General features: G+C 54.4%; 1 protein-coding gene across 3 annotated transcripts in view; it reads left to right on the top strand.

Moving 5' to 3' along the window:
• The window catches only part of GNAO1 (G protein subunit alpha o1), a 115,314-nt gene that overhangs the window by 53,101 nt on the left and 39,418 nt on the right, over positions 1–22,795 (top strand). For all 3 annotated transcript variants that reach the window (XM_008152325.3, XM_054710423.1, XM_008152327.3), the window contains exon 3: positions 22,288–22,429. In XM_008152325.3, coding sequence (XP_008150547.1) covers positions 22,288–22,429 — 142 coding nt within the window. The remainder of the gene's footprint in view (positions 1–22,287; positions 22,430–22,795) is intronic.

Genomic DNA, 22,795 nt, shown 5'->3' with positions numbered 1-22,795 from the left:
GGTTGGGCTGTTGAAGTTGTTCGCGGGGGAGACTGGTGGCCCGGACCAGGGCAGTAGTGACGTAGGGGCGGCAGAGTGGTCAGGAAGGCCAACGGGATTTCCTTTCCTACTGAATGGGAGCCTGAGAGAAAGAGAGGGTCGAGGGGAATCCTGGGATTGGGGCCTGAGTGACTGATAAAATGCATCTCTTGCTCACTGAGACAGGACACAGGAGGGACGGGCTTGGGCAGCAAGTCAGGAGTGTCGTTTGGACACAGGAAGCCACATCTGCCTTCTCCCAAGTTCATGGCCGTCACTGTCACAAGGCGCCTCCCTGCTCAGCCTAAATGCAGCCTCGACGTCTCCTCAGTCCTCTCCTGGAATGAAGACTGTCTCTCTCCCGGAGGTGACGGAGAACACGGGGAGCGTGTCCCGGGGCGGGCAGCGTTGGGGGGGAGGGCGTCTCTATGGCCTGGCGACGTCTGCGCAATTTCCCGGGAGGGGAGGAGAGGGAATGGAGCTTTCGTATCAGTCAGGGGCTATTTGCTGCAAGTCACAGAAAACCCGACTCCAAATGGCCTACACCTGCGGTCGGCAAACTGCGGCTCGTAAGCCACATGCGGCTCTTTGGCCCCTTGAGTGTGGCTCTTCCACAAAATACCACGGCCTGGGCGAGTCTATTTTGAAGAAGTGGCGTTAGAAGAAGTTTAAGTTTAAAAAATTTGGCTCTCAAAAGAAATTTCCATCGTTGTGCTGTTGGTATTTGGCTCTGTTGCCTAATGAGTTTGCCGACCACTGCCCTACACCATATAGGAAGTTAGTAGCTCACATGTCAAGAAGTCTGGACATTAAACAATGCCACGACTGCCCAAGGAGGCCATCAGACACCCCAAGCCTTTCTGTCTTGTCTCTCTGCCAGTCTCAGACCCGAGCTGGCTCCTCGCTGCAGCAGCTCAGGACGATGCGGCTTCCGACACCTCAGTCCAGGGGCCCGGGTGGGCCTAACCCTCCCTGGTCTCAGGAGCTTTTGTGTCCCGTCGGGCAGGTGTGGGTCTCACAGCTCTTCTTAAGCCAGCCACTGGCCACAGGGATGGAGTTGCATGAGGAGCTCAGACCGGTCGGGGCGAGTTGTGGACACCAGGACAGGGCTGGTACTTGGCCAGCAAGGGAGAGAGGGAACGCGGTGGCTGGCTTGGCCACCAACAGTGTCTGCCCCAGCCCTGAACGGTCAGGACGAATTGTACCGAGAAGCAGGACGGGAGGGTGTCCTCGGTCCAGGTGTGGGTGGTGGCTCTTGGGCAGAGAGCAGAGCACGTAGGACTGTTTTCCTTTGGAAACATAGGCAGGAGCTGCGGTGATTCTCGGTCATCCCTGCTTCCATTCCGATGGTTGCACATCACAGACACCCTGCCCACACTGGTGAACAGAAAACAGAATCTCAGCAGCGCCCGTCACGGGAGGGCTGGCCCGAGGGCTTCAGAGATCCCAGCACTGCTGTGTCTCCGCTTTTCCCGTGTTAGCGTTGCTCTGAGATGGGCTCACCCCTCCGTGGCAGGCCATCCACAGCCTCAGCTTCAAATCCGAGGGAGAGTGGGGTTTGCTTCCGGATATCCCAGGAAGAGGCTCACTGCTTCTCGCCGATTCTGATTGGCTCACAATCCCATTGCTGAACCAACCATGTGGCCTTGGGGAAGGCCATGTGCTCAGACCCCACCTGATGACACGGGCTAAGGGTCTGGGTGGGGTGCCCCCCCACCAAGCTCCAGAAACTGGGAAAAAGGTAAGAGGATAGGAGGTAATCCCAACCACAAATATCCCATCCGAGATGCTACCTCCAAGTCCAAGAAAGAGCTGACGTGTTTTGTTTCCGCATTCCCAGGGCGTGTTTCACAGGCTGTCACGGACAACTCCCTTAATCCTCATAAAACCCCTGTGGAGGTGGCTGGATGGGAATGATCCCATTTTACAGAGGAGGGTCAGAGGCATCCGGTGACTTATTGAGAGACTCCAGAGAGGCAATAGCGGGCGTGGCTTTGAACCAGGTCTTGTGACCCCGCGTCCGGTGCTGTAGGCGACTCTGCCAGGAGCATTGCCCGTTACCGTCATAACCGGCTGGGAATCAGCGTGGTTACTAGCAGGAGACGTGCCTAAAACTTCGTCAGTGGAATCAAGTTGAAGAGTCAGCTCAAGGAGCTACCATCCCTGGAGGGCGTGTGATATGTAAACGGTAAAATACAGGGCGTCGTTAAGCTCAAGGGCATGTTTTAATAACAGTTAATTAACGTTGGCAAAATAGTCAGCAAACATTTCCCCCTTCTGCTCAGATGGGTCCTAGGAAGGAGGATGCCAATAGAGAACCCCAGGTGGTCAAGTGCGCGTTGGGTTTTCCTAACAGCCTCCTTATGGGGAAGAGCTTGCCTGTGGATGAGTCTCCTCACACTCCCCTGCCCCGCCCTCCCCTTGCCAGCACGCCAGCCATCTCAGCTGGGGTCCTGCAGAGGCCGGGCCGGACCCAGCTGCTCCCAAGGTTGGTACCAGGTGAGCTTCTCCCTGCAGGCGTCATTTCGGTACCTAGTGGGGCCTCATCCTGAACTCGCCCACCAGCCAGGCTGCCATTGTCTCGGCGTCTAAAGCAGCCCATTCGATTTCTGGGAATTTGTAAGTACTTTTCCTGGAGTACAGACAGAACCAGAGGCTCCTATCTCCTATGCTCTGAGGCCTTGTGAGGGCAATCAGTTAGGTTTGTTGCCTGCAGAAGAGCAACGGGCAGAAATTACAGGGAGAATAGAAATCGTCCTCCATCCTCAAAGTACAGCCGCTCGGAGAAGGAGAGGGGCCAATCCGTGTCCGGCGAGCTGATGGGCTCAGGAACTTGGGTTTATGGTTTACCGAGAACATCTGGGAAGGGCCAAGGTGAACTGTAGGTGCTGTGCTCTGTCCCCATTGGTTGCCAGTCTCTGGATGGCAGGGCAAATGCAGGCCTCCGTGGGGAAGGCTCTGTGAACCCAGGTCCTCGGACTCTGAGGCCCCCAGCTGGCGCCCCAGACGCCAGGCTGCTGGCAGGACCCTGTGCGATGAGGGTTGGGAAGCGGGTCCTGCATCGTACTGGCTGACTGGGGGGGCGTTCGGCCGCAGAGAGCGGGGCCAGCCCGGAGGGAGTGGGCATGGGCTGGGGCACTCCACCCCGCGCCTTGGTAAAGAGCACAGGCCTGCTCTGCCACCGGCTCCCTGTGTAACCGTGAGCAGGTGGGCGCATCTCTCTCGGCCTCCGCTTGCCCTCTGGCGTGGGGAGAGCAATAGTGCCGTCCTGGAGGTGTGAGGATGGAAGGAGATGGTGTCTGTACGCCGCTGAGCGTGGTGTCAGCCCAGGGTGCTTCCTCAGTGTGTTCACGTGGGGAGGCCGTTCACGCTTCCCTCCTGCGTCCTTCCCTCCTACATCCGAGGCGGAAGCCTCCTCGGGGACTTGGGACTGTTGCTGTGGGTACCAGCCCTCTGAGGATTCAGTCCTCACTGAGTTCTCAGAGCAGGAGCACCTCATCCACACACCATCCCCAGGAATACTCAGTCAGACACCCTCCCTCCACGCCGTCCCCCTGGCCCGGCCCAGTCCCACTGTGCCTTCTCCTGGGAATTGGGAGGGCCCTGTCTTCATAAGGGAGAGACGCCCTGCTGCCTTGGGGTGCACTGGCCTGCCCCCCACCACAGCTCACAGGGCCCTTCCGGCAGGTGGAGCCAAGTCACCCCACGGAGGTGCCTGCTGGAGCTGGATTCTGAGGCTATAGCGAGATTAGGGGTGATGGGCCGGCATTCTTACCTCCTGGTCCAGAGCTCTCAGCTGGGGAGTCGCTCTCTCCTGACCTTTGAGTGTCTAAGGAGATAGCACCAGCAGCAGCCATCGCTGGAGCCGAGTGTTTGAGCAGGGAACGGTCCCTCCCCCTCTGGGCCCTCTAGCCTGACCCAGGTTCTGGCCAGCTCTCCTCAAGGACCCTGGGTCTGGTGCCAGGGCCCATCACCCCCACCATTCCTCATCTCACCCGCAGCAGCGTGTGACTCATCTTATCGCAGAGATTAGCAGGGAGAAGCCTGGGATGTGGAGTCAGAAGACCGCTGTTGGAGCCCCAGCCCGGCACCTGGCTAGCTTGTGACCTTGAGCACGTCCCGTTACCTTTCCAAACCTCTGCGTTTTCCCCCGGACGATGGGGAGGAGGATAGCTGCCTTCCTCCTTAACAGGGTATGTGCCATGCCCAGTAAGACAGCCATCAGGCAATGCTTAGTTGTCTGAGAGCCTTTAAAGCAAGCCAGAGGTGCGTGTGAGGAATGAAAAGGTCCTTTACAGTCCAGCGGGGCAGGCATTGACCACTCCTTTCAGACATCTGGTGCTGGCAGGCACTTGCACGGGACCACCTGCCAGCTTCAACGCTGAGCTGTGGGGTACCCCGCTGAGCTCCTCTCAGGCCCCGCCCCCCGCTAGGAGGTGTGCCCTTGACATGAAGGTCTTCACACCGGCTGTGGCCTAAGGGGCTGCATGCGCCTGGCGTGTTTGGAAGCAGAGCTGGGGGGAGGGGCGGCAGAGCAGGATGAAGGAGCCAGCATTGAGCCTCTGCCTCCTTTCCAGGCTGGGAGTCGGGGGGAGAGGTCAAGTCTTCGTAGGACTGAGCTTCCAATTAAAAAAAATAAAACATAACCCCCAAAAAAAATTCAAACCCCAAACCTTGTTGAAATTCTAATGAAAAGTTGTATCAAGTTCCAATATACATAGGGGAATTTTTTGTAATGGTCAGTGCTCTCATTCAAGAACACATATCTCTTCTTCAAATCTGCTTTTACAGCCTTTAGTAAAATGTATTTTCTTTTCAGTAAAACATACCTATTAAAAATACACATATCTTGCCCAGCTGGTTTGGCTCAGTGGATAGAGCATCGGCCTGCGGACTGAAGGGTCCCAGGTTCAATTCCAGTCAAGGGCACATGCCCAGGTTGCAGGAGGCAGCCGATCTCATCATTGATGTTTCTATCTCTCTCTCTCTTCCTTCTTCTCTGAAATCAATAAACATATATTTAAAAATACACACATCTTAATGTACAGCCTGATGAATTTTCACAAAGTGAATACTCCCAGGTGCTTAACACCCAAGTCAAGATGTGAAACCTGGCCAGCACCCTCTCCTTATCATTACCCCACCTCGGAAACCGCTCCCTCGACTCCAGAAGCACCGATCAGATTGGCCTGTTTTTATATTTTACATAAAGGGAACCCTACTCTTTTGGTTGTGTCCTTGACTTGACATTCAGGTTTATCTGTATTGTTGCGTGTGGTTGCAATTGTTTCTCCCATTGCTGTACATTATTCCATTGTGTGACTAACCACAACTGTTTCTTCTGCAAGTGAAGGGGATGGTTTCTGGCCTTGAACTATTACCAGCAGCGCTGCTAGGAACATTCTTGAATATCCTTTGGGGAACATGTGTACACATTTCTCTTGGGTGTATACCTAGGAATGGAACTGATGGGCAGGAAGATTTTTGTAGTTTTCTTTGTATAGGTTCTGTAAGTTTCTTGTATAATTTATTCATAGATATTTATAATTTCCTCACTATTGGGAATGGGGCTATTTTCTTGATTTCCTTTTTCTAGGTAATTGTTACTATGAAAAAAAACTATTAATTTTTTAATATTTATCTTGTATCCAGCCACCTTACCAAAAAAGTTATTTTAGCTCTTGTTTTACAACATTAGTTAGTAGTAATAGACCATGATAAATAATAATGGTGATTATGTAGTTCTTGATTTTTTTTCACTATTTCACTATTTTTCACTATTTATAATCATATTTACTATTGGGTTTCGGTAAATACTTTCTATGTTGTATACATAATTAGCTTCTATTTCTGTTTCTTAATTGAGAACGATCTAAATTTTAGCATCTATTGATGTGACCATATGGCGTTATCCATGACATCTTGGTGGTTTCATGGTTAAAGCTGTTGAACTGTTTACTTTCCTAGAATGAACAGGTTTAGTTGTAACATGTTTTCTTTTAATACTTGCCTAGATTTGATTTGATAATTTTAAAAAATAAGTTTGCATGAATTTGAATAAATAAGAATAGTTTGTAGTTTTCTTTCTTCTTCATAGTTTAGTAATTAAAGTTATGGTAGCTTCATAGCATTAATTGGGGAACTCTCCATCTTTGAAATAATGTTGCAGTTATCTGTCATTTAAAGGTTGGGTAAAATTCACTGAATCTGTGTGGTATTAAATACCTAGTGCCATTTTCAGGAGTAGATCTTTGGTCCCCTTTCCAATTTTCCCTTGGTAATTCATCTATTCAAACATTCTTCTTGGCTCAGTTTTGGTAATTTATATTTGGCTGTGTAATCATCAGACTTTAGGCTTATGTCAGAGGGCTGCATGTGGTGTTCTTGATGATTTTGTTGTTCCTCTTCTGAAGCTGTGGTTGGGGCTCCTTTCTCATTTCTGATCTTTGTGTATTTGCTTTTTCTCTTAATCTCTGTATTTATACTCTCCTCTAGTCTACTATATTTAATCTTATTATTCCAGCTCTCAACTTACTGATTTACAATTGTAGTTTCTTTTGTTTTGGCTCATTCTTTTGGTAAGTTCTCGAGAAGGCTAAGTTCCTTTTTTTTTTTTTTTTTATTTCTTCTTTAATCGTAGAGGCTTTGGGTTTCCCCAGAGCATGACTTTTGCTCTGTCCCGGGGAATTGGTATGACATCCTCTCCTTAATTGCATCCAGGTCGTTAGTCATTTTCCCTTTAATTTCCTCTTCAACCTGGATTTATCTAGGGTGGGTTTCTTCATCGCTAAGTCAATATTTTTCTTCTCACCTTTTTAAATTTCTAATTTTATTTATTTGTGATCAGAGATTGAAGTCTATAAAAGCTTTTCTTTGTAAAATTTGTTACTGTTGTATCTCTGTGACCCAATATGTGATCCATTTTTAATAAATGATCCAGATTTCCTAAGCTAGACCATTCCGTATTCAAGGAATGTAAGGTCCTGGTATTTCTCATAACTCGAATGATCTTATTCATTTTCTCTGTTATCTTCATTAATTTTTGCCCACAATAGTCGTCCATTTCTGAAATAGACACTTTTGAAATTCCACACTAAAATGTATCTCTTCCAAACATGCTTTATGTTGTTTACAGGCGCCTGGTGTTTTTAACTGCTTCATAAGTGTTCCTTTTATCACTACAAATATCTCTGTTTATCCTCTGCACTATTTTTCAAGTAAAATGTCCCCTTACCTAATTCATTTGGACACTCCTGCTTCCCTTCTGTTTGCATTCGCCTGGTATCTACTTGCCTGTGCGTTCATTTCCGACATTTCTACACTTTATTTTAATTAGTTTTCATATAAGCATCACGTACCTGCGTGTGGGTTTTTGTTTTAATTTTTAACCCAATCCGACCGCTTCTGTTTTTTAATGAGAAGCTTGGTCTATGAACTGTCGTTCTTTATTTCATTTCTTCCATCTGATGGCATGTTTTTAATTTCCTTCCAGTGCTATTTTCGTATTTTTCTTTCCTCTTGTTTATGCTGGTTTGATGTAGTGGCTTTGCATTTCTTTTTTTTCCCATGCCAATTGGGGAGTTCCTACTTTTCCATCTTATTAAAGGTTACATTCTTTCCCCCTTAATTCATAATCAAATACATATTATTCCACTACTGCTTGAAAACAAGATAACGTGAAATAACGATTTCTCCCTCCAGTCGGCTCCATTCCCTCCTGCTTCCCCCCCTTCCTGGGAGGGACCTTTAGAACCATTCCCAGGTCTCCGGCTTAGGATGAGGCCGGAATATGTTTGTACTCCTCCCCGTCGACTCGTTGATTCTGTCAGGATGGTTTAATATTTTTAGCGTTGGGGTGTGTTGGAATTTTTCTTGTTGTATGTCCCTTCTCTTTTCAGAGTCCTTCTTCGTCCTTCCTTTCAATTCATAGACTCGGGTCTTCCATGTGTATTTAACTACTGGCTCTCCTCCATCCGTTCCCTTTCCTTCTTCAGAAACACCCGACATCCTCAAGCTAGATCTCCCTGGATCTGTCCTCCATGTCTTCTTCCTTCTCCCTCATGAATTGTTTCTCTTTATAGCTTTGGAGATAACCTTTTCTTTTTTTTTCTTTTTTTTTTTTAATATATTTTATTGATTTTCCACAGAGAGGAAGGGAGAGGGACAGAGAGCCAGAAACATCGATGAGAGAGAAACATCGACCAGCTGCCTCCTGCACACCCCCCACCGGGGATGTGCCCGCAGCCAATGCACATGCCCTTGACCGGAATCGAACCCGAGACCCTTCAGTCCACAGGCCGACGCTCTATCCACTGAGCCAAACCGGTTCGGCTGGAGATAACCTTTTCATTTGATCTTCCAGGCCACTAAGTCACATCTCAACAGAGACTCCCCTACTACAGTTGGGAAGACTTTGTCTTAACTATGCAGAAAGCCGGTCCCACCTGCCTGAACTGCTTTAGGGCACGTGTGATTCTCTGGTTGGCTTGTCCTCTGTCTCCTGGAGCAGCTCTGCTCCGCCGGGTGTGTGCATGGTTTTTTCTGATGATCTGCTGGGTGCGTGTTCCTGCAGCATACTGTTCCTTGCTGGCCCTCTGCTGTGGAGTGGGGCTGGCACTCCTCCTTCCGGGCCAGTGGCACTGCGGTAGGTGAGCCCCCTGTCTGCTCCCTTTCTCCCTGGGCTCTGTTCTCCTTCGGCCGCAGGGGCAGGGGGAGTACAGCCCACTTGTCCAGCTGCCTTTTGGCATCCTGGGGTCCAGGGAGACCTAGGCCAGTCAGGCAAAGCCACTTTCAAACTCCCCTTCCCACTGGTGTCCACATGTCTCCTTTGGCCAGGCTCTGCTCAGTATCTGCAGCTTTTGATTCTTGCTCCGCTGGTCCCCAAGTCAAAGGGAAAGATCCCCACACCAGTGTTTTAGTCAGATCTCCCCCATGTACCCCCATCTGCCCAAAGGCTTGGCCGTTCTGATTCGGGGTGGGCAGGCAGGTTAAAGAAGGTCGTCTCTCTCTGGCTGCTGCTCCCTGTCATTCCCATTCTCCGTTGCCAGAGGGTCAGCTGTGACTGGGAACGCCCTACCCCTGCCTTCCTCTGGGCAGGCTGTTGCTGTGACTGACTCCCAGAGGCCCTAACCCCCCGGCCCCCAGGACCCCTCCACTCTCTTGTCTGCTTGAATCGATTAAACACTGGATTAGATTCCAGAATCCTATGCTCCAAGGCCCCTCGCAGTGAGGGCCCATCACTGTCCATGTCCCCCAAGATGATTTGCAATAGCAACAAGGACACAGCCTTCGGCAACACTGAACCCCATAGTGGGAGCGTTCTTGTCCCAGTTCTCTCTCAGTTCTTCTGATGATGACAAATCCAGAGCCTTGAGTTTGGTGTTACTATGCCTCTGACACCTCTTTAACACTTAAAAATCTCCCTTTTAGCAAAAGAGAGAAAGAGAGCGCGCACAGGTATCACGCTCACAGTCTTTGGTAGACAATAGTATCTGCCTTTAGCGGGTGGGGAAACTGACGGGAGAAATTTTAGAGGGAAATCAGCAGTTCGGCGAGGGGCCTGTTCAGTCTGCAGTGCCTGGTGTGCATGGAAGGAGGCGCGGAGGTCTGCGCCCGGGGCTCTCCATTGTTTAGAGGTTGGAGTCCTTCCTCATTGCCAACCAGTGCACTGCAGGACCCTTTCCCCCGTCGGCTGAGTGCCTTTGAGTTGGCTGCTCAAGAGGCTCGCTTCCCATCACTTCTGGGCCCCTTCTCGGCAGCCGAAGCCACGTGATTGTCATTAGTGTTCCATGTGTCTGACCAAGCAGCACTTAAGTGCAAACATGGACTGTGGCCAAGCTCCCAGCTGTGCAGAGCCTTCTGGTTAGCCGTGCAACCTGTCGGATCCTGGGCGGGGAGGGGGGCGGGGGGTGAGCGTGTATCCTCCCCTGAGGCTGCAAGATGGAAGCAAGCTGGACCGTTACACAGGCTTGAGCATGGTTCACACTGAATGTTCCAGATGCACAGGACCTGTCAAATTCCTGGTTGCCTGTATTTATTAGGGTAACCAAAATATTTAAAAATCTGCCATTAGTTTATAGCACTCTTCTTTTCTACCAGCGTGCTGGAGATGCTTATTCTACTAGGAACATGCCAGGAGCCGGCTCTCTGAGGGGTCACAGTGCCCACAGAGCCAGCAGGCAGTAGACTGAGGGCTGTGAATTGCAGGGGCCTGTGGGTCACTACAGAGCCCTGGCCCTGGCCACAGGATCCACCAAGAATGTCCGATTTTTTTTTTTTTTTTCATAAGATCAGTATCTTTTTGTGAGAATTCTCCTGGACCATAAACATTTGCTCCCATTTAAAAAAACAACAACTAAACCAAAAACTCAAGACCATTACAAGCCAAACAAAACACAGCTTTCTCTGGCCCAAGTCCAGGCTGCAGATGGCCGGTTTGCGGCCTCTGCTCTGGGACAGTGGGACAGGGGGCCACCCCTCACTAAGGTTCTCATGCACCCCCCAAGACGGTAAAACGGGGCCATGCCCAGGGCTCCTGGGACAGGTTACGGAGGGGACCCTGCTTCGGGCCCCGGTTCTGCTGCTTCCGGCTCAGAGACCTTGACCAAGCAGATGCTGACCTCCCTGTGTCTCAGTGGCCTTCTCTGTAAAATGGGGATGCGTGTGTTACTTGCCCCTGAGACGTGTTGCGAATATTCGATGGGAACACAGACATAAATGCCTGGTACAAAGTTAATGTTTAATCCCTGGGAGCGGTGCTTACTGTTCAAACACCATCTGCGAGAATGCTCGTCAAAGCTAAAGGGAGTGTTGGGTGTCGGTCCCCGTTCCGGGCAGTGGCACAGCAGCCAGGTGAGGAAGCCCCGCACCACGTCTACGGCACAGGAGGCAGCCGGGCTGGACTGCGAAGGCCTCGCTCAGCCTTCTCGCCTTCCTTGTGTTCAGGAACGTGAGTGGTCGTGTTGGATGTTGCTGAAGTCCGGGGACGCGCCATCCTGGGAGACCCGGCGCGTGTCCCCGGAGCTTCCCTGTGGGCTGGTGTCAGAGACTCCTACACATTGGCCCTGCCACGCTCACAGCCTCCGGACAGCCCCTCCCCATCACAGGATTGAGGGGTGCTGCGGGCACAGGGGCGGGAAGGGGAGTCCCGTCTCTCCATTCAGAGAAGTAAGGGTTTAGGCCTGCTCTGGCGAGGTTTCAGTCTGCAGTTGGCCACGGTTGCCCCTGGCACCTCTAGCCTCCGGAGCCCGGTCGGTGCTTCTCACGTTGACGTACACATCACAGTCAAGGTCACTCCAGTACACAGAGCTGTGTTGGTGGTGGGAAGCGCGGCCAGGCACATGCCTGGCTTCAGAGGGCCCGTTATCTGAGCTCAGGGAATGGTAACAGGCCTGGAACGACGGAGCGGTCCGGGCGGGATACTTGCTGACGCGTTCCAGCCGAAGAGCCCCGGGGTGTTTGTGATCGTGTGAGTCAGCAAGGCCCCGCCGGGGCTGTGCAGGAGGCCGCGGCAGCACCTGCAGGAAGGCCCGTCCGTTGCTGGAACCGAAACGGGACCGAGCGCACCGTTAGCCTCACATGCCGGGATGCTGCCTCCTGGTCAAAAGCCTTGCCTTGCGCTTAGTAGGGGCTGAGAGTGTTATTGAGTTGAACGTCACTCTTGGGAGCTCATATTGTGTCCACCTTGGATACCGAAAAATGGTGTGTGTTCTCTACCCCTCCCACCGTCTTCCCTGGTCCCCGGCCCTGCGGCTAGGCCATCCTGGTCCCGTGCACGTTGGAGCGTAAAGCGCAGTCTATGCAGAAATCACTTAGGACAGTGGTCCAGCAGTTGGCTATGGTGATGGTAAGCAGAAATCTCCTGTGAGGGGGACACATGGCAGAGTCAGGTCTCCCAGGACAGACTCCTTCCATCCGCTCTTGTCCACTCCTTCAGCAACACGTGTCTGGCTTTCTGCGCGGGAATCTGGGCTGGTTTCTGCCTGCAAGGGGTTTCCAGCCCAGTGACAGCGCTGAGACGCAGGGAGAGGGGGAGTGCAGAAGGGCAGGGCAGCGAGTTCATTGGACGAGGATCAAGCTGTGACGCTGCAGAGGTGTTTTTGTTTGTTTATGAATCCTCACCCGAGGATGTTTTTCCATTGATTTTTTTTTTAAGAGACACTGGAAGGGAATGGGGAGACAGAGAGAAATATGGATGTAATATCAATTGGTTGCCTCCCGTACATGCCCTGACCAGGGCCCGGGGATTGAGCCTGCAACCAAAGTACGTGCCATTGACCAGAATGGAACCTGGGACCCTTCAGTCCATGGGCCGATGCTCTGTCCACTGAGCCAAACTGGCTAGAGCTGGGAAGGTGTTTAAAGAGGCATAAGCATCTCATGGAAGAGACCAGGGTGGCAAGAGAAACCTCCGGATTGTTGGTACCCCTTCTAAGTATGAAAATGTCTCTCTCCTGTCCGATTGGTCAGGGGCTTTGTCCCTCGCCGGCCTGATCTCCTTCCTCCGAACAGGCTTGCGGCCACCAGCATTCCTTGGAAACGTGGTCCGAGGGCTGTCCGGAGCGGGCTCAGGAGCGTGGGCTCTTGGGAGTCCTTGTGTTTTCTTGCTGCATGGCCTTGGGACAGCTTGGGAAGCCCCTGTTGGCCAGCTTCCTCCTCTGGAACATGACGCTTGCACGCACACTTCCATAGCTTCACTAAGGCCGGACGCTGGAAGGTGAGTTCAAGGGTCGTCGGGAGAATTCAGTATGTGAATGTCCACGGAGACCTTAGAACAGAGCTGCCCCCTGTGGCCGTTACTATTCTTCCCCAGCCCCAGCCCCACTACAGGGGTGCTGAGCAGCGTGCGGAGAGAGGGTTTGGACCGTAGGCAGTGTGCATTTTCCTCTGGTCTTGACCCTGCGTCCCTCCTGAGGCGGCCTGAGGACTCACTGCCTCCAGGACTCATCCTGAGCAAGTGGCGGAGCTCAGGATGGCGGGCTGAGAGGCCGTCCTCCTCCAACGGCTGTCTCCAGTGGGAGCCAGTCTCAGGCTTGGTCATTCAGAATCCCTCAGCTGCAGCCACTGGGCCAGAGCAGGTCTCTTCCTCCTCTTCCTCCTTCTCCTCCTTCTCCTCCTCTTCCTTCCCTCTTCCTTCTCCTTCTCCTTCCCTCTCCTCCCCCTCCTCCCCCTCCTCCTCCTCTGCAGAAGCTCAGGCCTCAGGGAGGGCTCGGGTACTGCTTATGCTCCAAGCCATCCGCTGAGCCCCGATCCCTGCATGCCGACCCCAGTGATGGCAAAAATAGGCCGAGCGTGGCACAGCTGGGTCTGCTCCCCCCGCAGCCCGAGTGGATGCCTCTGGCCTGGGGCAGAACACTGCCCACCCCAACATCCCTAGAAAGGGCAATCGATGAGGGAGCCCACAAAGTGGTGTTTATGGACTCTCTGTTTGGGCCATGACCATGGCATCGTGGTTATTAATGAGGAGGCTCCATCTGCTTGAGAAAGGCCGGGGTGGGGGACCCGGGAGGCCACGCCGGGGCTGTTAGCATTCACCGCACAGACTGGCACCCTTCCTGGGCCGCATGGGGGAAGGAAGGCTGGCTGGGCGGGGGGCTGCTGCGTGTCTCTGTGGCTGTATTTCTCTTGGTCTGGCAGGCCATGCCCTCACCTGGAATTCTCTCTCACTCGCTTTCAAAGACCTAACAAAGGGATGACGCAGAGGGAGCCAGAAGAATGTGGCTCACGGGGTGCCATCCAGGAGCTTCGGGGCCGCCTGGGTGCGCACGTGGCCCCGTTTGTCCAGAGAAAACGGATGTGGCAACAGACCCCTGCCATTTGGTTTGGGGGAGACATAGTGACCCTGGAGAGGAAGTGGATTCAGACTTGCTTTTGGCAGACTTTTCCACAAGCGTTCCCCCGAGAGGGCGGGAGAGATGTGATTTCCCAGGAGCCCCGTTCTGTGGTCTGTGCCTTTGGCCTTGAACGCTCCTCCGCTGAGAAGGGTGCTCTTTGTTTGCCCCTTTGTTTCAGAACAAACACTCACCCCGGACGGCCCGGCACCTGGGGCAGGCCTCCAAGCCGTCCCCTGCGTGCGTGCGTGCCAGGTGGTCTGGCCCGGAGAACCGGGGTTCCTTCGTGCCCCTCTGCCCTGGAGGTCGGCGGTGGCGTGTTCGTGTCCTTCCCTGCCCAATCACGTGCTGAAAAGCAGAAAAACAAGTCCTCGCTTAAAAAGAACAGGAAGGGAAAACCAAGGGCTGTGAGCGCCTCTCCCAGGACGCCTGTCTGTAACCCAGAAGAGAAGCAGGGCGGTGACGTCCTCGGGGTTGGTTTGGTGTTTTCTGTGTGGAGTTTTGTTTTGTTCCGTTTGGTTTTGTTGAGGATTGGGCAGCGGACAATACTTTGGGAGCTGCTGGTCCCTGGAATGTCTTCAAGAGAAAATGCCCCCCAGGCCGACTTGGCCACTGTGAAGTGGCTTTGGAGTCGATGCCCGATGCTCCCCCCTCCCCCCCTCCATAATCCCCCCCCCAGGGTTGTAACCCTCAGGGCCCTCAGAAGGTACACAGTAACCAGATACCCCCTTTCCGCTCAGCAAGGCTACAGGGCTAGGCCAGCGCCCTGCCGCCGTCCTCCCAAACAGACTGGAGGACTGCGGTGCCTCCACAGTCATCAGAACTCCTGGTTGCTAAGGACAGCGACCCGCCTCCGAGTGACCGGAGCACAAAAGGAAGCACGTGGGCTCATGTAACTGAGGAGCCTAGTGTTAAAGCAGCTTCAGGCGTGGCTGCATCCAGGTGTGTCTGCACTGGCTGGATCCAGGTGTGGGTCAGGGGCTCACCCCTGGAACTTAGGCTACGGGAGAGAGGGTCCCCAAAGTGGGAGGAAGGGTGGTTCTCCAAGGGAAGGAGAAGAGAAGCTGGGAAGCCAAAGCAGCCCTCCTTTGCCGGAACGAAGCTCACCCCCAGCCCTGGGCGAGTCGTGCCGTGAGCGGTGAGGGAGCCCGCCCACGGACGGGTCCGCTTGATGGCAGAGCCTTTGCACCTGTCCACCCGGCGTCAGAAAAGGAGGCGGGGTAGGTGGCTGGGGGTGGTGAGGGTCAGGCCTGTGAGGCCTCTGCCTGAGGCAGCCGCTCTCGCGGCCCTTTCTCCCTTTCCCGTGTTCGCGAGGACGCATGCAGGGCCAGCGAGCAGGGAACGTGAATATGAACAAACACTGCAGGCGGGAAGGCAGGGAGGGCTTCTTCCCCGGACCCATCAGGATGAGCGAAGCCCGGCAGCCTTGCTGGTGCGTTCCGCCCCCGCCGTGCGGTCCGCTCGTGCGTTAGACACAATGCCCTGATGGGATGCTTCACTTCACTGTGTCCGCGGAGGCGGGAGGGCAGCCCACAGCTGCCCTGACCGGGCACGTGGGAAGGCAGGGACGGTGCTCCTTTAGGCAGGGGCATCGACACCGAACCAGTTCGCCGCACTCCTGGGCCTTTGCTGTGTCTGGTGAACACGCGGGTCCCTGCATAGGCGAAGGGAAAAGGGCTAGGGAGCCGTAACGCACTCTCATCTCTTGGCGACATCAATGAACTTCACGGTTGGGTTTCAAAGAACGGCTTTTGGATTTTCCCAGAAGTGAGTGTGGAACGGACAACGTACGGTGGCTGTGTGTCCTGACCCTGAGAAAACCCGTGAGAACCAGTGAGGGTTAAGGGGGTGACCCACGCCGGCGAGTGAGTATCGCTGGGGAAAAGGCACAGGTCCCGGGCCCCCCGGGAAGCCACTGAGAACCACGGTGGAGGCAGGAGAGGCAGCCAGGGGCGAGAGGGGACGGTGGTGGGTCGGGGAAAGATGTGTGTTCCTTCCGACCCACCGTGTAAAGGCCGCCTACCTCCACAGAAGGAGCCATGTGCAGACCCGTCGCTTCCTAGCTGAGCAGTCGCCTGTTTGATTCAGCCATCAGCCAACACTCACTGGCCACTCCCTGTGGCCGGGCGCTGCTCAGGGGCTGAGGTCCGTGAACCAGGCAGACAAGGTCCCTGCCCCCCTGAAACTCTGGGCACAGGAGGAAGCAGGCACCGCGGCAGTAAGTATGCGTCTCGGGTGGTGGTCGACGTTGTAAGGAAGACAAGGCAGGATGAAGACGGGATCGCAGAGGCACGGGCCCTCTTGGAGCCAGAGTGGTCTGAGGGGTGACAGGTGAGAGAGCGTGAGCTCAGTGAGGTGTACAGGTCCTCATTTCAGAGCGTCTCAACCTTGTTTCTTTCACCCTGAGAAATCTTTGAAATACCTAATACGTGTATTTTTTAGTATATTTTTAATTGATTTCAAAGAGGAAGGGAGCCCTAGCTGGTGTGGCTCAGTGGGTAGAGCGTCTGCCTGCAGACTGAAGGGTTCCAGGTTCGATTCTGGTCAAGAGCACATGCCCAGGTTGCAGGCTGGATCCCCAGTAGGGGGCGTGCAGGAGGCAGCCGATCAATGATTCTCTCTCATCATTGATGTTTCTTTTTTTTTTTTTTTTTTTAATATTTTATTGATTTTTTACAGAGAGGAAGGGAGAGGGATAGAGAGCTAGAAACATCGATGAGAGACAATCATCGACCAGCTGCCTCCTGCACACCCCCTACCAGGGATGTGCCCGCAGCCAATGTACATGCCCTTGACCGGAATCGAACCTGGGACCTTTCAGTCCACAGACCGACGCTCTATCCATTGAGCCAAACCGGTTTCGGCTCATCATTGATGTTTCTATCTCTCTCTCGCCCTCTCTCTTCCTCTCTGAAATCAATAAAAATATTTTTTTAAAAAAAGAGGAAGGGAGACGGAGAGAAAAATAGGAACATCAGTGATGAGAGAGAATTATTAATCGGCTGCCTCCTACACCCCCCCCCACTGGGAATCAAGCTGCAAGCCAGGCCTGTGCCCTGACCGGGAATCGAACCATGACCTCCTGGTTCATAGGTCAACTCTCAACCCTGAGCTACAACCGGCCGGGCACATCTCAGTGTTTGGTCCACCAAGAGCGCCTCTGTTATTTGTCCGTGGTTTGTGAGCTGCTGTATCCCAGCAAGACGACCTTTGGCAGAGACAGACCTGACCCTGGAGCTTGGTTAACCGGAGCGAAACAGTGACCACAGGGAGTTGACACAGCCGAGGCCCAAAGCCGACAGGGCCTGTCCGAGGGGCTGGGGCAGCGCGCACAGGAAGCGGCACGAGGCCCCGTGACAGCCAAGCTCACGCCCACTGGTCAGTGGAAGAGCCCAGGCCAGACGGGAGGCCCCGGGAGTGATGACGTGAGGGTGTTGCCAGCACGGAAAGCGGCAGTGTCCCCTGGAAACACGGGCAGGGGCAGGGGCAGGACCGGCGCCTGGAAGCTGAGGGTGGATTGGGGGATCAAGGGGCTCCTCTGGGGAGGCTGGCCGAGCTGCCTCGAAGGATTTCCGGTAACACCGAGGGGGGCCCAGGCCGAGGCCCACAATGCTGACCGAGGAGGGCTGGCCGGAGGGGGCCTTCTCCCGCCCACTTCGCCTGGGGGTGTGATGCTTGTCAGCAGCCAATTGCATAAGAACCTGAGTCTTCTGCCTCCAAGGCCAAGGCAGGATCTCTGTCATCCAAAGCCGGGTCCCAGGATTGAGACCTGGGAAAAAGGCACAGAGCCTAGAAGGCAGCTCGCTCTCAGAGCGGCACACACACATACGCACACGCGCACACACACACATACGCACACACACACACACGCACACGCGCACACACGCACACACGCACACGCACACGCACGCACACACGCACGCACGCACACACGTTGGGCGCTGGCACGCACTTCCACCCCCACCCCTACCACCAGCGCCGAGAGTCTCGGGAAAGGGCAGGGGCCACGCTGTCCCGCAGATAACAGCGCAGAGGCTCTGTCCTGGAACCACGAGTCCCGGCCTGGCCCCTGGCTCCGTCTGCTGACAGCTGGCAGCTGGCGTCTTTGCTTCTGGCCCGCGTTCCCCCTTATTAAAAACGGCATCTTCAGAACAGATTTCTGCAAGTCACTCCCCCAGGACTCACCTCTGGTTTTGCAGCCCTCATTCCCCTCGGGAGTGGCCCGCCTCATGCTATTATTGTAAAGTCCCTTGTAGTCTCTATGGCTCTAATATCGGGCTATCGTGTTTTAATAGAGCATTAATTACTAAAGGGGGGTCTCGTTTATTTTTTAAATCGTGTTTTCTCTTGCCGTACACTGTCACCCGGAGTGAAGGAGCTGGTTCTCCGTTGGGTCCTTTCCTCTCTTCTCAAATCGCCGAGAGATCTGTCTGCGCACGCGTCACCCCAGCCCAGCCCGCAAGGCCGGGGGCCGCCCTGCCTCTGGCTTGTTCCGTCCGGGTGTGTAGCTTTCTGTCTTCATTAGGAGGAACGGGCTGACGGTCCGGCAGCCTCCCCAGCAGCTGGTGGAAGCTGGGAAGAGCTCCATCCACAAGCAATGTCCCCTGGCAGGGGGTGGGTTGAATGACTGAGGGCCCATTCAGACAATGGGCCACCAGGCAGCCAGTGACGGCTGCTGGGCGACACGGAGCCACGCAGTGTGAGTTCACTTCAGGAGAAACAACACACAGGTGGGCTCCCAGGTAGAAGGACTGTCAGAGTCACCAGCATGTTGGGCGGAGCCTCCCTCCAGGCGGTGGGACGATGGCTGCCGGATGGCGGGTTTTCTTTGCTCCTTTTTTGCTCAGCTGTGTGGGTTGGCATCCAGGAGTGTTCCCAGAACAGGCCTCCATCAGGCCTGGAGACGTCGGGGAAGAGAGGGGGAGCTTCCTTTTAAATGGATCCACACGTGGAGCAGAACCCCATGGGAAGTCAAGATGGTTTGGGAAAGTACACAGATGGGCGTTGTTCTCTTTCAATAGGTGACTGTTTAATGCGTGTTAAGAAAAAAATATAAGTGGTGCATCGTCTTTTGCGATCGGGTCTCTGCTGCCCTCACTGGCCTTTCCCCCACTCCCTCTCTTCCAACCCCACTGGCTCCTCATCCTTCCTCTAACACAGTGGTCGGCAAACTGCGGCTCGCGAGCCACATGCGGCTCTCTGGCCCCTTGCGTGTGGCTCTTCCACAAAATACCACGGCCTGGGCGAGTCTATTTTGAAGAAGTGGCGTTAGAAGAAGTTTAAGTTAAAAAATTTGGCTCTCAAAAGAAATTTCAATTGTCGTACTGTTGATATTTGGCTCTGTTGACTAATGAGTTTGCCGACCACTGCTCTAACACAAGGTGCCCCAGGACCTTTGCACTTGCTGTCCTCTCTGCCCAAAGTGCTCTTCCTCACATAAATGCTAGGTCCACTCCTTCTCATCATTCAAGCCTCAGCTTTACATGTCACCTCCTTTCCTGACTCCTAACTCTGCCCCCTTCCCCCCCATCCATCATTAACTACCCTTCTTGTGGGTATTACTCTAACATTACTTGTTTGTTTACTTCTTTTTTTCCTATCTTCTCCTACTAGCCCGTGAGTCCTTTGAAGGCAGGGGCATGTCTGTCCTGTTCACCCCTGTCTCTGGGTGCTCTAGGAAGTCTACCTGACATGCAGCAGTCGGTTGTGTGGACGAGAGGAGGAGGGGATTGAAGGAGGCAGTACCCTTAAGGCTAGCTCCAGCTCTAGCCGTCAGGGAGACAGCCTTTATCCCTGGAGGAGAGCAGAGCTCCTCACCCCCCATCAGGGCCTCCAGGTCTCAGTGCCTCTGCTCTCTGGGAACTCTGGGAACTCAGAAATCCCGGTCCCACCAGGATTACTTAGCAAAACACACACATCTTACCTCTGCCCAGCCAGTCGTTTAAAACGTGGACCCCTTCTGCCCCCCGCCACCCTCCCAGCACCCCGTTCATTTAGGCCTGGTCACACAGCTCGAGTCTGTCTCTATATATTTTATTGATTTTTTACAGATAGGAAGGGAGAGCGAGAGAGAGTCAGAAACATCGATGAGAGAGAAACATCGATCAGCTGCCTCCTGCACACCCCCTACTGGGGATGTGCCCACAACCAAGGTACATGCCCTTGACCGGAATCGAACCTGGGACCCTTGAGTCCGCAGGCCGACGCTCTATCCACTGAGCCAAACCGGTTAGGGCTCAAGTCTATCTCTAGAAACGCCCCCTTTACCTAGATTCTTAAGGGATTGTGGTGGAGGATGGGGCGGGGGGTGCAGGCAGGGAAGCAGAGGAGGGGCCGGCCGGGAAGCGGAGTGAAAAGCGGCATGTTCCAGCTGAAACCGGTTTGGCTCAATGGATAGAGCGTCGGCCTGCGGACTGAAGGGTCCCAGGTTCGATTCTGGTCAAGGGCATGTACCTTAGTTGCAGGCACATCCCCAGTAAGGGGTGTGCAAGAGGCAGCTGATCGATGTTTCTCTCTCATCGATGTTTCTAACTCTCTATCCCTCTCTCTTCCTCTCTGTAAAAAATCAATAAAATATATTTTAAAAAAGAAAAGAAAAGCGGCGTGTTCCAGCAGCAGAGGCTCTGTGAGTCTTGAACCACCAGAAATTGGGGGCAAAGCTGTGTGTGGCTGCCCTCGTCACAATCTCAGAGGCATCTGTGGTTAGAGAGTGGCTGCTGGACCCTCCAAGGTCCCTTCCAGCTCCCCAGCCCCAGCCTCGGCTCCGTGACCATATAAGGCCCTGTGTCTGGGAGCCTCACTGCGGAGCGCAGCCCCCACGGAGGGGCAGCAGAGAGCAGAGGGAGCCCAGGTGAGGGAGGCCAGGGGTCCCTCCTCCATGGCCCCCCTCTCGGGGGGCGGGGCTGGGTGCCGCTCTCCCTCCCTCTCGAGATCTCCCCATTGTGTTGCCAGGTTTCCAGAGTCCAGCGGGCGGCCCGGTCCAAAGTCGGACGCTCAGGCCGGCAGAGCCAGCCTTGGCTCGCTCCCCGTCTTTCCTCCGGTTTGGGGCTTGCAACACCTCTCAGAGCCCTGAGTTCCAGGTGGGCATCAGGCTCGGCTTCCCTTTGCTGCCCTGGCTCTGCAGGCATAAAACGCCGGTGGGTTCCCACCCTGGCATGCACATACACATGCGCACACACACACACACACACACACACACACACACACGTCTGCCTCCTTCGGGGAGCTCCTCGGAGAGGGGTAGTCTTGTGCCCCTGTGTACTCCCGGCTCCTGCGGTTGGGAGTCCTGTCCAGGGCCAGCCCCGTGCCAGGTGGTATGGAAGGGGGAACTGCGGCGTGGTCACCTGAAGTCCAAGGGCTGACAGGCGGGTGGTAGAGACAGAAGGTTCATAAACAAGTCTACTCAGCGATGACCCCGACTATGGTTGTCATCCAAAACATGCTTCGGACGCTATTGGCTGTAAGTGACAAACTCAGGTCCTACTAGCTTATACAGGAGTAAGGAGGAATTATTGGCGTCCATCGCTCACCAGTGAAGGGACGATGTTAGCTTCAGGCATGGCTGGATCCAGTGGCTCAAATGATGTCTCCGGGACGTGACGTTGCACTCTGTCACTCAGCCTGTAGAGGGAGATGCTACTGACTGCGCTGAGGTGTCCCCGGTGGCCTCCCTCCTGCTCTCCCTCGCCTGGCCTTGTCTCCTTCCGGACTCAGACCGGGCTGTTCCTCCAGCCTCAAACCAGACACCCCCGTGCCTGGCCTCACCTCCTCGGCTGGCGCTGCAGGAAGTGCCCTGATGCCCACTGTGTGTGAAGCTCTGGGCTCCCAGGGCAGAGGCGGCAGCCCTGCCCATCAGCGCCGGCCGGCCTGGTGGTCACAGGCAGGGCCTCGACTGCCGCTGTGACACTCAGCCAGCTGTGTGACCTCGGGTCGGTGGCTTGCCCTCTCGGAGCCTCAGTTTCCTCCCCTGAATGTGGGAAATCATAGTTTTGATCTCCTAAGATTGTTTTGAATCTTCAATGAGACGGTGCGTGTAAAGCACTTAGCGCAGAGGGGAAGCCCTGCCCTCCTGAGTGGGTCGGTAAGACCCTGAGCTTCGCTTAAAAGCACGAGAGCTAACGATTGGGCGCTCCGTGCGTGCCCTCCGTGCTAAGCGCGTTCAAGTACGATCACACCTGCTGACGGCCGTTGCTCGCGTGTGTAGGGGATATAAAAACACTGCCTTTCTTTCCCACGATTCTGTTTTTTTCAGGTGAATTTTCAGTGATTCGGGTAGATTTTCCTTCAGATCCGATGGTCCCAATGCAGCGGCTCAGTAATTCAGCTCCCGGATCAGACCCGGCCCTCAGCCAGCTCCGCCGGGCGGGCGGCCGGGGCTCCGCAGGCGCGCTCTCGCCCGGAGCCGAGGCGCACTCATCGGTTGTGTGTGCTTTTTCTCCAGGATCATCCACGAAGATGGCTTCTCGGGAGAAGACGTGAAGCAGTACAAGCCCGTCGTCTACAGCAACACCATCCAGTCCCTGGCAGCCATCGTCCGGGCCATGGACACCTTGGGCATCGAATACGGTGACAAGGAGAGAAAGGTAGGCCGCTGAGCGCGGGCCCGGCGAGGACAGGCCTGTCTCGGTCCCCGCCGCGTCCCCATGACCGTGCCACGCTGCCTTCCGGCGCCGGAGACGGTGCTGTATGTGGGGGAGAAGTTAGTCACCCCCTGAGCCAGGAGACCCGTCCCCACCTGGCACTGGGGCTTCGCTGGGGGCAAACCTCCCGGCAAAGTCGCCAACAAGGACAACAGCCACAGAGTTCCCGGCTCATCTTGTAGATGAGAAAGGGCGGGTGACTGTTCTGAACGGGGACTCCCACAGCACTGCATAGGGGCAATTATGCGAACAGAGAAAACACTTTTTAATGTTTTTATTGATTTGAGAGAGAGGGAGAGAGGGATAGAA

Source organism: Eptesicus fuscus, chromosome 21 (assembly GCF_027574615.1).
Source record: "Eptesicus fuscus isolate TK198812 chromosome 21, DD_ASM_mEF_20220401, whole genome shotgun sequence".
Lineage (NCBI taxonomy): Eukaryota > Metazoa > Chordata > Mammalia > Chiroptera > Vespertilionidae > Eptesicus > Eptesicus fuscus.
Note: the sequence above shows the minus strand (reverse complement) of the source record. Positions and strands in the feature narration are given on the sequence as shown.